At 56.1% G+C, this 16298-nt stretch overlaps 1 protein-coding gene across 6 annotated transcripts in view; it reads left to right on the top strand.

Annotated features, from left to right (window-relative positions):
- The window catches only part of CRIM1 (cysteine rich transmembrane BMP regulator 1), a 158925-nt gene that overhangs the window by 136792 nt on the left and 5835 nt on the right, over positions 1-16298 (top strand). For 5 of the 6 annotated variants that reach the window (XM_036434768.2, XM_045580527.1, XM_045580529.1 and 2 more), the window contains 4 exons: positions 1917-2132; positions 3717-3938; positions 12898-13092; positions 15550-15672. In XM_036434768.2, coding sequence (XP_036290661.1) covers positions 1917-2132; positions 3717-3938; positions 12898-13092; positions 15550-15672 — 756 coding nt within the window. The remainder of the gene's footprint in view (positions 1-1916; positions 2133-3716; positions 3939-12897; positions 13093-15549; positions 15673-16298) is intronic. The other variant, XM_045580526.1, reaches the window with a different exon arrangement.

Raw genomic sequence — 16298 nt, 5'->3', positions numbered from 1 at the left:
CTTCCGATGGGAGATTTCCCCAAAGATACTGTTTCTTGGTGGTGGTTTTCTCACCCTTGCCTTCCATTTCTCCTTCAGCTCCATCTCTGTGCCACTCGCATGCCGTGCCTCGATGTGCGTAGCATGTACACAGACCTAAGGGCGTTGTTAGCAAACGAGACCCAGCGGAGAGCCCGCCAAACTCCCAGCATCAGTGTATTGACGCTTTTGGGAACAGGATTTCATTTTCTCTGTCCTCCCGCCCCAGCCAGCTTTCATTCTTGCCTTCCCCTCGCCTTCTACATTATGTGGCCCAGTGGCTTAGGAATATAGCCCCTGGCTGCTGGCAGGTCTCTGCTCCATGCCACCCAGTCCAAGTTCCATTCTCTCCAGTTCCCTTGAGACGGAGCCCAGGGGAGAGGGACCTCCTCGGCTGCGTCTCTCGGCGGCGGGCACGGGGTACTGGCCGCCCCTTTGACACGGACAGCCTGTGAGCTCGGGGGTGACTCAGCTCCGAGCGTCCGTCCGCACAGACAGGGCGTCCTCCCGGGGCCCGGCCTGCGCTGAGCTCCCGGCGTCTCCAGCCTGCCGCTCCGCGGGGTTCGGCCCTGTCAGCACCTCCTCGAGAGCTTGTTGTGTTTGGATCACACGAATGCGGCTCATGCCTTCAAACGTCTCGTTTCCTCAGCACAACCTCAGGCAACTCCCAGTACCTCCTAGGCATTTGCAACATTACATTCCTTCTCCGTCATTATCACCTCGTCACGGGGTCAGAGCCGAAATCAGAGCGATCACCGCCTCTGCGCACCCTCCTCTCCTGATGATGCTATTGCCCCAAAAAGTGTTTCTTCTCAGGTGAGGGTTTCCAGACCATTGACTCTGCAGAGCATTCCTGCCCGGTCGCTGGCGGTGGATGTAGGCCGGGGAGCGGCCGGCTCAGCAGCAGGCTGCGTTTCCAGGCACCAGCGTGCTCGGGGTCCCGGGGACAATGCAGAGGACGGAGCAGTTGGAAATTGTGTTTTACCTGAAGGCCTAGTCATGATCCAGATGGTAGACTTAGGTTCCGATCCCTTGTCTGAGCCCGCAGCTTCCTTACCGAGTGAACTGACACATGTAGAGAGAGAGCACGTTGCATGGCAGTTGGACCGGAGCTGGCGCTCAGGGAATGAAAAACACCTTCATTCTAGACCACATGTGTCAAACACAAGGCCCGTGGGCCAAATCCGTCCCGCCAGGCCTTGCAATGTGGCCCGCACCGCGCTGTCATCACTGCACTCCGCTGCGTTTCCATCACAATGACAGTTTATGACTGTTCAGTAAACCATTCGGCCCGCGATTTAGGCTGGATTTTAGATTTTGGCCCCTTCTCTGATTGAGTTCGACACCCCTATTCTAGACAGTCCTGCGCATCCACAGAGCTCCCCCGAGGCTCTGGTTCTCCTTCCTGTGGTCGGAGTGCGCGCCTATAACTTAATTCTCTTGTTAGATTCCCTTGCCGCTGTTTTTAATTTTTTAATTTATTGATTTGAGAGGGAGGGAAAGAGAGAGAACCACCGATTGGTGGTTCCCCGCCTTATATATGTGTTATGCATTCATTGGTGGCTTCTTACATGTGCCCTGATGGAGATCGAACCCCCAACTTTGATGTATTGGGACGTCACTCCAAACAACAGCTACCCTGCCAGGGCTGGTCGTTGTTTTTAAACTCAGGCCACTTGAGTCCCCCTTCCTAAAACTGCCCCTTTCGCTGCTGCCGCCTTACGTCTGTTGCTGTGCACGGACTCTGCCCTTCACTCTGCTCTCGGGAGGAGCAGAGGGCGGTATTTCACAGTCAGTTCGTCCTCTGTCCCTTCAGTCTCGCGGCACCAGGCTCCCGGGCGCTGGTGTGGCTGCTGGTGAGTAACTTCCTGTGTTTGGGTGCTGTGTCCCTCCCCTAGATGACCTTGTGGAGCAGAAGCCTGAGCTCAGCGCCCCCTCCGTCTGCCACGCCCCCGGCGGAGAGTACTTTGTGGAAGGAGAGACGTGGAACATAGACTCCTGCACGCAGTGCACCTGCCACAGCGGGCGGGTCATGTGCGAGACGGAGGTGTGCCCGCCGCTGCTCTGCCAGAACCCCTCCCGCACCCAGGACTCCTGCTGCCCGCAGTGCACAGGTACCCGCGGGGCCCCGGGCCGCGGGGCGCCGTCCCTGTGCAGGTCCACAGGCCGAGCCCACGAGGGAGGGTCCCAGAGCCAGTCGCCTGTAACCCAGGCACGAAGCCTTGGCAGCCTGCTTTCTAAATCCATTCCCTCTGCATCTAATGAGCAAAGTGCACCGGTGAACAAGAAAGATCCAGGAAGCATGCAGCAGATGGACGCATGTCAGAGGGAAGGGGTGGAGGGAGATTAACCGATGCCCTTACGTGCCTGGATGCATAGCCCATGGCACAGACAGTAGTGCGGTGAAGGCCTGGGGAAGGACAGGGTGGGAAGGAGGGGATCGAGCCGGGCAGGGGGTTGAGGGGGACTTAAACAATAAAGGCAAATTTAAAGTAAATAAATCCATCCCCTCCTAGACCACACATTTATGAATCCAATATGCCTTGTACCGGAAGTGACGTAGAAACAGGAGCCTTTCCCTCCGTTCATTCCTTTAACCCCACGTCGCAGACTCAGGAGATGGTTCTGACGCACCAGTTATTCCAAATGATTCCACTAATGTGAAAAGCCATCTTGGTCTTTCACAAATGGGTGAATAATACCAATAAAATTCTCTGAAGTGTGTGAGGGTGGGAAGGGCACTTGGAGAACGTTGAACAGGGGAATCACAGAATACACATGACGCCCGCCCCCTCCCACCTATGCTGATTGATAACGTAAGATCCAGTGTGGCTGGCACGGCCTGTGCCAAGAGCAGTATTGTTTTCTTCTCGCTCTCGGATGCTCTGGCCTTCGGAGGTGAATTTATGGTCCTGGAGCAAATGTAATCACATGTTGTCAGGATCTTAAACATAAGTTACTGGTTTGTAACTAGAGCAGCACTTTAGTTAACACGAGAATGTATGACTATCTTCCAAAAGAATGCTAGAACATATGACTTTTTCCCAAAAGATATTTAATTTGTTGTATATAAAATTACCACGTCGACAGCTCACTATTTTTATTTTGTTGTTGCTTAATCTTTTATCTTTTCAACTTAAGTCAGTAACCATTTACCTTCTAAATGTATATTCTGCCGAGTAAAACATCCGCTCTTGCATTTTACTGCTTCTCTTCACATCGGATCTCCTGTGGGCTGGCCGGAGTCCAGCGTTCTGTCTTCCATCCGGCCCGCCGGGGCCCGCCCCTTCGGGGTTCACGCTGATGCTCTGTGTGAATTGCCTCGGGGGACTCGCAGGAACAGCTACGCTCTCCCTGTTGTCGGCACGCACTGCTGCCGAGGTGTGACCGTCTCAGTACAAAATCTCCCGTGCAGTTAGCAGCCGTGGTCATCTGAGAAGCTTAATTTTTTAATTAGTTTTTTAATTAATATTTTAATTCATCTTTTCTGGTATAAGGAGGGGTTCCTATGTACTCCATAGTTAGGGTATGTATGGCCCAGTCCCTTCCCTGCTTTCACCATCATCCCTCTTCTGCTCAGATGTAAATTCCACCCAGGATTCTGTGTTCGCTCATAACCCTGACTCCTCCCGTCCTCCTGGTAGAGACCACTTGGAGCCTCGGCCCCTTCCCCGCTGACCTCCCGTCCCTTCTTGCAGACGCGCCCCTGCAGCCCTCGCCCTCCCGCAATGACAGCGAGCCCAGCTACTGCCGGAACGAGGAGGGCGCCATGTTCCTGGCCGCCGAGTCCTGGAAGCCGGACGTGTGCACCAGCTGCGTCTGCATGAACAGCCTCATCAGCTGCTTCTCCGAGTCCTGCCCGGCCGTGTCCTGCGAGCGGCCGGTTCTGAGGAAGGGCCAGTGCTGTCCCTACTGCATCGGTAAGATCCTGGACAGAGTCCTCCTCCGGCTCCGCCGGGCTGCTGTGTCTGCGGCCACGGCCCTGCCTGGGTCAGCTCCCGCTTGTGGAATCCGGCATCTGGCTGCCGGCCCCACGGTCCGAGGAGTCACGCCAGGCGGGAAAACGTGCTCCCGAGCGAGGCCTTCCTCGGGATCAGAGGCCTCAGGACGTCCTGATGGTGCCGCGCGGGCCTGTCCTGTCTGTCGGGCTGCGTGGCCGTTTCCGACTTCCCCAGGCCCCACTGTCTCCCTCCGCCCGGCCTTCATGGCGGCCTTGTGTCTCACATGGAATCCCCCCGTCTCGGTCCAGCACGCTCACCGCAGAAAGCTTGCCCCCGCCTTCAGGTCACTACCTGCAAAATGCCGACTCACCTCCCAGCTGTCTCCTCTGTCTGCCGACACTTCGTTGGTTCCACTTCAGCCGCACAGTTGTCCATCTTCAGGGCCCAGGTACACGGGGGGCCTGGTAGCTGACAGAGCCCTCACCTCCCAGTGCCCCGGGGAGACAGCTCTGAGCAGAGGACACATGTATGTTAGCCCCTGACGTCCGTACCAAAGCCCGTCCTCCGGACACAAGCCAGTGCTGCCCGGGGCCCGGGAGGCAGTGCCCACAGCCGGCAGCTCTGACAGAGGCCAGCCCTCCTCCCAAGGCTCTCGCTCTCCTTTATCTTTTGTGCAGAGGAAAGCTCACGAAGTCATGTGGGAGACGTGGCGTATGGCCACCCAGTGGCGTCCCTGTGGCAGAGTAGCAGGGGGGGAGGGAAAGGAGGCGCTGTGTTAATCGCAGGCATGGTGCACGCTCTCGTTGGAGGTTTCCGTGTGCTTTCTAGAGACACGTCACTGCACGCTGTTGGGGTGATGTCTGGGGGAGAGATCTGGCCGCGGGGCTTTGTAGCAGTTCCCACGGTGAGCCCAAGAGTGACGCTCAGGCCTGACAGGGCTCATCGGGATGCTCCCTCTCCGTTGGGGCTGCGGCTGGAGGGCCACTTGCTCTGAGTCTTGTTCTGCATGTTGGAGTACGAGAGAGGGCAAGATATTCCAAAAACGAAATTTCCGCTCTCAGGACTGTTCCGCGTCACGGTCAGGACATATTTCAATGTGTGTTTGAAAACTGGATTCTCTTTTGACAAGGTGACCATCTCTGTTATTTATTCTTTTAACCATAGTGCCTTTGAGAGTGCAAGGGGGTCTGTTCATACTGGTGATGGGGCAACCGCCGTGGACCAGGCGTGTCCCAAGCAGATGGGGACATGTGTCTGCCCTACCTTCTCATGCCTGCGACCTTGGGCTTGGCTGCAATACCCGTGGGCTTTGTAGCTCCTCAGTAGAGCCAAGAATATACCAAGGCATGCATCCAACTCAGTGCTCCTCACCTCTCCACAGGGCGGCCCAAAATTCCTACGGAAAATAGCGCTGCCGGTGGTGAGGTCTAAATCGAGGGATGCCTAGGCCACTGTGCCAGGCCAGGGCTGGGAGGGGCAGAGGGACAGCCCGTGTCACCACATTGAGACATCGGAGCGTCGGTCCTGAGAGAAGGGTTCACGCATCCACCGGGGGATCGGCGTCACACTCGGGAACGGGCCCAGGGCCCGGGAATTGCATGTTCCCTTCGGGGGTGGATCTCGCCTGTGTTCGCAGGTTCTTTGGTTTAGGTCACATGTGTCAAACACAAGGCCCGCGGGCCAAATCCGTCCCGCCAGGCCTTGCAATGTGGCCCGCACCGCGCTGTCATCACTGCACTCCGCTGCGTTTCCATCACAATGACAGTTTATGACTGTTCAGTAAACCATTCAGCCAGCGATTTAGGCTGGATTTTAGATTTTGGCCCCTTCTCTGATTGAGTTCGACACCCCTAGTTTAGGTACAAGCTCCTGTGGTGGTGTGCCACTTACTGGGTAAACCTGTGATGAGCAAGTTGCTCAGCAGGTCAATTTCTTTCTGAATGATGATAGTACATCGTTTCTCTTTCTCACCAAACCACTTTAACAAACTCAAACATACGATAAGATGCCTGCAAGTCATAATATGGTGTCCTTGTTTTTTTTGTTTTGTTTTTTCTTTGAATTTCCTATTTCAACTTCTGCATCATTTAGAGTAGACTGTATGTTCTTCTTTAGTGAAGGGAGGATAACAACAATCTGGTCCACATTGTGGTTTTGATTTTAAGGTCACGTGCAGGCGCTTTCGCTGGATGGTGGTTCAGATATGCTCACAGTCGTGTGCTGGAAACTGTGTGTCTCTGACATCTCCCTCCACAGCTGCCCCTGCTCCTTTCTGACATGCACATCATTGTACCATGCGAACCGAGGCTTCTGTTCGGGAGCACGTTCTGGGGGACACGTACCATTTGCTCTGAGCAGAGGACACATGTATGTTAGCCCCTGACGTCCGTACCAAAGCCCGTCCTCCAGACACAAGCTAGTGCTGCTGTCCGCGCATTCCCCCGAATGCTGCACGCATCGTTTTGTTATTGGAACAGGCACGCCTTCCCTTCGGCCGTCGTCATACTTTGCAGGTCGCCCGGTCACGTTAGCTTTGAGCCTTCCTCGCCCCTGTACCTGAGCGTGCGAGGTCAGGTTCGGTTCCGGCCTGTGGGGCGGGATTTTCTGGCTCCCAGCTGCGCCCTCCCTCCCCAGGCTTGTTCTCTTAGCTTGTTCTCTTCTCTCTGTACGGAGGGCACCGAGCCTCCGGCACCGGCCGCCTGCAGGCAGTTCCCGTGCCGCCGTGGCAAAGCCTGCGTCCGCCTTCAGAGGGCACCTCGCAGAGGGAAACGTGGGGAGCCATGGCTTTGCGTGTCTTAGAGCATCGGCCGCTCCTCCAGGCGGCACCGGGGACCAGCACCGGCACCGTCTCCCGCCCTAGGCCGTCTCCGGCTGAGCCCAGCTCCTCCTCACCCCGATCATCTGCTCCCGGAGTCCCACATGCTTCCTCCAGCCTGCTGGCCCCGTGGCTGCACACTCCTCCCTAATCAGTGAGTCAGAGATCGCGGAGCACCTCAAACCTGCCTTTACTCTGATTTCTTTCTTTCTTTCTTTCTTTTTTTTCTTTTTTTTTGGTGATGGAACCCCTACACAGAAGCGTGCTTGCTGCCACCCTGTGAGGTGTTCCTTTCTCCTCCTGTAAAAGCGGAGTAATTATGAGTTTTGTGTTCCTTTCAACGAAATTATCAAGTCGCTAATGGGCACTGATAATGCCTCTCTCTGAGGTGTGGAGGCCCCGCATTATGTGTGCTAATTCGGTGGAATGTGTGGCACAGCCATAATAGGACTGAAGATTAATTCCGTGACGTGAACGGCTTTGTCTAATGGCTTATAATACCATCGTGATCTTCAACCAGCAAATGATTGATAACATTTCTCCTTGACGGAGGCAGTGTCTGCCCTCGCTCCAGTCTGTTAGGCAGCACTCATTTCTGCTCAGGTTTGTTGCTTCGTTTAGGTATCTTTGTCTGGAGATAGATGTGTCTCTCGGGAACATCTGTTGGTCATTGGGTGTTTAATTCAGCCCAGGAACCAAACCTAGTAGGTTCTATTTGATTGCATCCCTAACACACACAACCCGTGGAATTACACAGGGTTGCTAGGCTGGCATATCCATTGGAAGAGTCTTCACGGCTGTGTCCCCAACGTGTCTTCTTAAGATGAATAACGTGTGTGGGGAAGGGAACTTACTTTGGAGCCAAGGGGTTCGTGAGCCCTCCTCGGGCACCTTCCAGCTGCCTGTGCGCGACCGGACTCGGCGTCCTCGTCGGCATTCCTGATGCCGTCCTGTGTCCTGTGCCGCACACATGTGCCAGGGAAGGCAGTCGTCCACACGGCGAACAGCGTGTGGTGAGTAGCAGGCGCCGTGTGGACAGTCACAGCTCCCCGGACATCGGTGCAGCGGCTGCGAGTGATGGGCATCAGGCGGAGTCTGGTTTTCCACATTAAGTAGAGGAGAAAGGCCTGGACAGAGCATCCCAGTGACAAGCGTGTGTGAAGGACGAGGACATCCTATGTAATCAAAGGCTAATATGCAAATTGACCAAACGGAAGAATGACCAGTTGCTACGATGTGCAGTGACCACCAGGGCGGGGGAGAGGTTCAGCACAGGAGCTGCCCCCTGGTGGTCAGCGCGCTCCCACAGCGGGAGTTCTGCTCAGCCAGAAGGCGGCTCATGGCTGGCGAGTGCAATGGCGGTGGTGGGATGTCTGACTGCTGCAGGGAGCAGGCCTAAGCCATCAGTCAGACACCCCCCAAGGGCTCCTGGACTGCAAGAGGGTGCAGGCTGGGCTGAGGGGGACTCCTCTTCCTCCCGACCCCCTCTTCCCGTCTCCCGAGTGCACAAATTTCATGCACTGGGCCTTTGATCTTTAAATAAGGCTTTGGTGGTGTGCCTCGTCCTGCGTACTCTTAGCTTGAGTGGGCCGTGGCTGCTCGGTCACCTTAATGCACGTTGTTCTGTTTGTAAGCCAAACTTCTTAAAAGTACTTGCCCTTTCCTCGCCCAAGTCAGCGTGTCTCTAGGGAGAGGAGGCTGATCTTTCCACTCCCTCTTCTTAACCTCATGTCCCCGTGGTGGTCCCCGGCCCATTGTACGCCTGCCTGAGTGATTTCTTCCGGCCCCCGAGCCTCCAACTTAAGAAACCAGATGGAAGTACAATGGTGGTAGCAGGGCCTGCAATCCCCACATCTTTTCAGGGAGGCACACGGGGCAAGCGGAGCCCCTGGCCGGGAAGCTCCTCCCGAGGGCGGAGGCCTCTGACCGCGTGCTCTCCGCGGCTGTGTGCGGGGTGCGCCGGCTCCCCCTCCACCTGCCCTGCGTGGGGTGATTGTGTGCCGGGACTTATTCTGAGAGTGGGAGCCGCTTTTAGTTCCTTGGCCATGGGGATGGAAATAGCCGGCTGGAGATGTGAAAGGACTGATGCCCTTTCTAAAGCTGCCTGACTTCCTCCCAGGAAGTCACTCCTCCGCCAAGACCCACTCCGTGCCCACCACCCCCAGACACGGCCCGATTTAGACCCGGAGTATTTATACCCCGAGCTGTGCCCTGGCAGAAGCAGAGAGCCCAGCTATAACATGGGCTCGAGCGGAGCGAGATGTTATCTTCTCCGCGGAGGAGGGGGTGGGGGCGGGGGCTGGAGACTCTCCTCTCCTGGGCAAAGGTAGCCACTCCCCAGGGTCGATGCAGAGCAGCCTGGTCGCCTGTCCTTGCCTCCGGGAGGCCTGGCCGGGAAGAAGGCACCGTATCTCTAGGCTCCGGCTCTCCCAGGTGTTCATTAGGTTCGTGGTGCCGTCAGTGCCACAGCTCAGAGGAGAAGCAGAGTCCAGCTGATGGCCTGTTCCAGCTGCTTATCTCTTCTCGGAGAGAGAAGTTTGGCAGGTGGAGACGTCGGCTTGAAAGGAGTTAGCATCTCAAGGCCTTGCCCCTTTCTCATCCCCTTTGATATCGACCAGAATCGAGGAAAAGGAAAGAAAAAGAAAAAATCCACGCTGAGTTCTCCCAACCCCACACACACTTTATCGTAGCCTTCAGCAGGGCAGGCAACGCTGCTCCTGTTCTGAGGCTGTGAGGCAGGGGCAGGCCGTGGCTGTGCCTGTAGCTCCACGTTTGATTGGACATATAACTGCGAGCAGACAGGCAGCAGTGTGTGTGTGTGTGTGTGTGTGTGTGTGTGTGTGTGCGCGCTAAAAATAAGCCTTCTTATTGGTGTCACTCCTCTTTTCCTGGAAATATCCTCCTCTTCCTCGGAGATAAAGGGTTCTTAAATAGAGGTTGGCCCAGAAGGACCATGGGTCCGAGGTGGCCCCTTCCTGGTCTCCATTTCCTCACAGGCCTGGGCCAGGGGGTGGTGCAGTCAGCTGAAGGGTAACGTACCTCGGAAGACAAAGACCTCGAGACCCAGCAAATGCGAGCGGTGGGGAACCTGACAGTAGTCGTCCGGGACCGGGCCCTCCCGAGGTCATCCCGCCTCGGGCCCGGCCCGGCCACTTCCCAGCCGTGCAGCGTGGCCACGGGGTGTCCTCTCCCTGCCCCTCGGCTCTGTGTGGGCTTGGACTAATTCCGTCCCTGGGGCTGAGAGCGAATGGAATTGGCCCCTGTGAGCTGCTCGGCACGGTGACAGTATGAAAGAATAAAACTCAGGCCGTTGTCCAAGTAAGCAGACCAGCTGAAGGGATAAATATAACGGCGTTCAATGGCACAGCTCACGCCATAGCCAAATAGAAACCAGTTACTTTTAGTCGCTCTTCCTGTGTGTGTGTTTCTACACCCTGTCCAGCCTGAGTGCTTAAAATGCTTTTACAGGTGCTTCCCATTAGACTCTGCTGCCCCCACCCCAGAAAGACGGTGGTGGCTTTATTAATTTATCATTTAGACTCAAAGTGCATGGAAGCCACCGTGTCTCCCTGCACACGAGGCAGCTCCTCAAGCTTCTGGCCGCCTTCGAGGGTGAACCCAGACGAGCCGTGGAAGGAGGCGTACGCCCAGGAATGAAACGCGTGTGGGTGTGGGGGTGTGAGTGAGTGTGGGGAGGAGGGCGCATCTGGACGCTCTGTTGGCCGACTGCCTCTTCTTTTTTTTCTTTTTTAATATTTTTTGTTGATTGTTTACAGAGAGGAAGAGAGAGAGGGATAGAGAACTAGAAACATCGATCAGCCGCCTCCCGCACACGCCCTACTGGGGATGTGCCCGCAACCAAGGTACATGCCCTTGACCGGAATCGAACCCGGGATCTTTCAGTCCGCAGGCCGACACTCTATCCACTGAGCCAAACCGGTTTCGGCGTCCGACTTCCTCTTCGACGTCCACCTCTGCCTTTGGGGTGAGATGGAGTCCGAGGTGGCCATCGTTCTGTAAGGCCCTTTTTAGCCAAAACCTCACTGACTGTCATCTACAATGGACCACGTCGGAGCCACCCTGGAGAAGATTAAGAATCTTCAGGGTTTTGCCGGAATTAGGAATCCCCCAGTCACGTGGCTCTGGCGCGGCCTTCCCCTGCCAGTGCCGGTGGCCGGGCAGTTGGCCACTCGGGGCCCTTTGGAGACCGGGTGAGGAGGAAGGGGAGGAGAGAAACTCTAGGTGGCGTTGATGCTGAGCCCGTGGGCCCAGCGGGCAGTTGGAGCCAGCTACGTGCGTTCGCTGCTCCGGGCTGTGCTGCATAGTCACCCCACCCCCCACCCCCCATACACCGGTGCCCTGGAGTGGGAGGCACAGCCTCTCACCGTTCCCGTGCGGCTGACCCACCTGCCGCTCGGCCCAGCGCCTGGGCACCGCGGGTGCTCGGCAGATGCCAGTTCTCTCCTGCAGGACTTGGCACCCACATCCTCTCTCAGGACCATCTGCTGTCTCTCTTGCCGGCCACCTGCCTCCGCCGACCTCCCATCTTCAAGGAGGTCAGCTCTGAGAAGGCGGTTCCTGGGGTTCCTAGAGCCTGTGGCGCCCCCCCCCCCGCCCCCGCCCCAGCTCTGCATAAAACAGCAGAGTTACTTTAAGAAGAAGTGCCTTCTTCCAGAAAGAATTCTGCTTTTGAAAGACGCTAGCTTGGTTGGAGAATCGAATGCCCCCAATGAGAAGCTGGCTGGCGGTCGGGACATTACTAGCATCGGGCTCATTAATTGGTCTGACTCGGCCATTTGGCACGGGCGCTGTGGACATCTGGACGGCGTTGCCTCCTCCGAGGGCTGCGTGTCAGCAAACACGTCTGTCACGGGTTTGGTTCGGTTCGAGAGCCTGCAGATGAGTTTTCAGACTGAGCGTGCGGGCACCGGGAAGCCTTGGGTGGGACACTGACGAACACAGAGGTGTTTTAGTAGGTATTGGGGAGGACTTCTGCTTTCGAGCACCCTGGGCTCCGGGCTGTGTCCGGGCGGTGTGCGTGCTCCCTGCGGGAGCTCCCCAGAGGCCTTCGAGAGAGCGCCCCGGCCCCCGGACACCACTCCTCTCCTCAGGAGCTTCCTCCCCGCTCCTGGACAGTGCTCCATCTTCTGGCGGCTTGTGGGGATGGGAGGCCCCTAGAACGTGAGCATCAGGCTGCCCAGGTTCTGAGGCGTCACCCGGTCGCTGGCCGGTCAGTGAGGAGGGCTGCCCCCCCCCCCCGGTGCCCCCCTGACCGCCCCGCCGCGCCCTGGGATCCCTGGGCCGCACTGCTGAGCTCCAGGGCAGTGTGACCTCCGGGACGTCAGGAGGCCAGGAAGCCGGGAGGGGGCGTTGTGTCCGAGGAGGGAGCTCGGGAGGAGCACGTTGGGGGCGGGAGAAGTGATGACGGCAAGAGAATGAAGGGGGAAAGAGTAAGTTCTCATACATAAAAGTAGTTCTTAAAAACCATCCATTGCTGAAATGAACGAGGTGGTTTTAAGCTAAACCTCTCTGTTGGGGAGGAGGACTCCATCGGCATCCCTTGGGATGGAGGAGTCCCCTTTGGGCGAGCCGGGACCCTGCCAGGTAGCTCTGACACGCCCGTCCATCCCTCACTGCTCCCTGAACCATCTACAAGAAAGATCAACAGAAAGTGGGCATTCCTTGAATTAGTTCCATAAACACTCAGCTGGACTTTAGAAAACCTTTCCAGGTAGGAGAAAAACCTCTGGGTGTGTCTCTACCTACTTCTGGGTCAGTTTCAGTGTGTGCGTGTGTGTATGTGTGGCACTTGCAGCAGCCGCACCGGGACTGTATGTGTGTGCGCGATGACAGCCTGGTGACCCTCCCCGGTCGGGGTCATTCCCGGCCGGCTGGACTCCTGACCTCCGTGCCGTAGCCGCGGTGGTCCACAGTCAGATTCAGGCCGCCGAGGGCCTCCTGAGCGGAGGGAAGGGGCGGAGGGGTCTGGGGGAGCGGAAATACCCCCGGGTTCTGGAACTCCTGCAGCCTGTGGGGGTTGTTCGGAGCGGTTCCTCTCTGGGTATAACGAGGACGGTGCTTTGTCGCCTCGCGCCACTCCACGTGCCCTGTTCTCGCCCCTAGAGGACAGCATCGCGAAGAGGGTGGTGTGCCACTTCGGCGGCAAGGCCTACGCCGACGAGGAGCGCTGGGACATAGACAGCTGCACGCACTGCTACTGCCTGCAGGGCCAGACCCTCTGCTCCACCGTCAGCTGCCCGCCGCTGCCCTGCGTGGAGCCCATCAACGTGGAAGGGAGCTGCTGCCCGATATGCCCAGGTACCTGAGCCTCGTCCTGCCCCTCCTCCCGGAAGCACAGCAGCAGTCCGGCTTCTTGTTTCCCCAGGCAGCTTGTTTTTCCTGAGAAGTACCTCCTTTTTTGGCCCAGCTGCTCAGGGGCAGTTTGCTGGTTCTCCGCATTAAGCAGAGCGCCTGCTGCTTTTCGGCAGGAGAGTGGGATGAGTTTGCATCGGAGGGAAATGGCTCTCTCTCCTGCGACTTGAGGGCTGAACTAGAGCGTTAAGGGTTTGTGATTACAACAGGAGAGGAGTGTGCCTGGGCTCTTGAATCGGAGCCGGGTGAGGTCAGTGGGCAGATGGCAGCGAGGCCGGGAGCTCTGGCGGCGAGAGCTGCTGTGGGGCTGGGAGGCCGAGGGCAGGGCGGGCCTTGATCACAGCCGAACCCCAGGCCAGCCCGCTGTCTGCCTCGGAGGACACAGTGACCGTCTGTCACTCAGTAGGACCTCCCGCTTCACCCCAGGCAGGTCTTCCTCCCTCTCCTGCCTTTGCCGGGCAGCGCCTTTCTCGGGACCTGTGGGGAGAGTGCACACAGCCGTCCCTGGTTGGAATCCACAGGTAGAGGCAGAATCCCACAGGTGCTCACCAGGAAAGCCCGAGGGGAGACGCACTGGTCCCGCTCGGGCCTCTGAGAGCTCCTGCTCTCTGTGGGCATTCCTGGGTCTGCACGGTAGCTCCCACTGCAGGCCTTGCCACGAGGCCTTGAAGCAGGGCAGGTTGGCCTGCAGGGACAGGAAGCGGAGGGCTCAGGGGTGCAGTGCCCCCTAAACATGCCATGTAAATGTCAAGGTCATTTTCTCCCCAAATCCCTCCAGGATATTCACTACACATCATAGCTCGGGGGTCTCTCAGCGGGGGGGCTACACACTGTTCCCCCGCACACAGCCCTGCCAAACAAGGACCAGAGAGAACCAGCACGTTGTGTGAGCTTTTCGGATGATTCAGACAGAAACGTTGGAGGCTCTCGCTTCTGTGAATGGTGACATTTTCAGTCAATTCTCGTCTTAATTTCTAGAGTTTTCCAGAGCTTTCAAGGGCCCATTGGACCTTTGGGAAGGATGGTAGGCTAGGCCCTGCCATGTCTGAGGCTGGTAACGTAAGGAAGAAAGCGGAGTCGGATTGGAGGGCTCAGGGACTGGTTCTCGGGGACAGCCGGAGGCATCTCCCTGGCGGGCACTCAGGGAGCTCACCGGGGAAGCGTAGCAGATACTGTCTTCTCTATTGCTTTTTCCTTCTCAACCTCATCTTGTGGCTTACTTCCTGAAAGCCGCAACTTTGTGCTAGACGGTGACCACTCAGCAGAGAGGATTATTAACTCTTTAGGTATTGTATTTTATATTGGGACCAAATTAGGCGATTAGTATTCAGTATTACCATTGTTGAATAAGCTGCTTATAAGAGGACACACATGATGATGTGGGACTTCTATCATTGAGTTTTGAAAAGAGTTTCTTAAGGATTATTTGTTTAGAAAGTTGTGCTGGTGATGGTTAGCTACTGGGGTAAGGATGTATAAAAATATTTGTAGGAGCCAAGGTAAGCTTTGACTTTTTTCACTGTTTCCTTTGACTTAAAACACATGTGTCAAACACAAGGCCCGCGGGCCAAATCCGTCCCGCCAGGCCTTGCAATGTGGCCCGCACCGCGCTGTCATCACTGCACTCCGCTGCATTTCCATCACAATGACAGTTTATGACTGTTCAGTAAACCATTCGGCCCACGATTTAGGCTGGATTTTAGATTTTGGCCCCTTCTCTGATTGAGTTCGACACCCCTAACTTAAAAAAAGAAAAAAGGTTTGATATTTGGGAACAAGAATGTTCTTCTCAGAGAATTTTGTTTTATGTTTGTAGTATGTCATTGATCAAAGTGTCCATATGATGGAAATGCATTTACCAAAAATCTCGGTTCCAGTGGTAACACAGCAGACGTTTAAGACTTAAACGTGACAGCAGAGCAATCCCATGGGGGGCGGGGGGGGGGGGGGGGGGGGGGATGGGGAGAATGGCTAAGAAATGCATAAAGAGTGGGAAAAGCTTTTATTTTTTCACTTCCTGTGACATGGAAATGACTCAACACTCGTGGCTTAAAAAGCAATAGTTATTCGAGTGCAGTATTTAGCTGATGAAAGTACAATAAAAACAATCCTTCATTCCAGCCAATCCAGTGCTTGCACAAAACCATAGTCAGCACCGTCGGCCATGAAAACCAGTGTGTCTAACCCTGATAGAGAAAACTCTTTTCTCCTTTTAAATGGTTGTAAGACATGCTCCCCACCCCTGCCAAGCCAGGGACTCTCCAGCAATGTCGTCAGAGCAGAAACCGCATCTTTCACGTCCCCACGTGTTGTATTGAACTGAGTGCACCGTCCCCTTGGGCAGAGGAGACAGTTAACAGTAGCCCCTCCTCCAGCTCTGATGAGACATGTCCCGTCTTTCAGAAATGTACGTCCCGGAACCAACCAACGTGCCCATTGAGAAGGTCAATCGTCGCGGCCAGACGGACGTGCAGGTCCCCAGGGGGCCCACTCCCAGCGAGAACGACATCGTCCATCTCCGCAGGGGTAAGTCCGGGTCCGAGGGCGCCTGTCTAGTCGGATGGATCATCTGCTTAAAATTTTTATTTACTCTTCACCTGAGGACATGCTTAGAGGAAGGGAGAGAATCATCCATTGGTTGCCTTCCGTACATGTCCCGGCCAGGGATTGACCTCCCAACCAGGCTGGCCGCCTTTCAGTACAGCCAGCTGAGCCGCTCCTGCCAGGCTCGTTGCATTTTTAAAACCGCCTTCAGAGAACTGATCCAGAGAAGGCCTGCTTGGCTGTAGCACGCCTGACACCCGGATAATAAAGTAAGTCTGCAGGCCACGGGTGAACTGCCTCCTCCTGGCCCCACGTGTTCAGAGACTCAGTGATGATGAGACAAGTGTGTGCCCGGCCCAGGTGGAATGTCTAAGCCCTCAGTGGCATTTACAGGTGTGAACAGACATCAATTATTCAGTGTCCCTGTGGGTTCCGCACTGAGCATTTGTGTGCATTAGGTTACCCTCTGCTTCTGGGTAGTTCTCACTCCACGAGAGTTCAGCGTGTCACGTGGTGACTTGCCCACTCGCCAGCTTTATTCTGTGCTTTAGCCTTTCCTTGCTCTGTCCTTGTAGCTGTGTGTAAGAGATGTCACTCTGTCTCTCAGT

This window comes from Pipistrellus kuhlii, unplaced genomic scaffold, assembly GCF_014108245.1.
Source record: "Pipistrellus kuhlii isolate mPipKuh1 unplaced genomic scaffold, mPipKuh1.p scaffold_m20_p_13, whole genome shotgun sequence".
Lineage (NCBI taxonomy): Eukaryota > Metazoa > Chordata > Mammalia > Chiroptera > Vespertilionidae > Pipistrellus > Pipistrellus kuhlii.
This window is presented reverse-complemented; position numbering and strand designations above follow the sequence as displayed.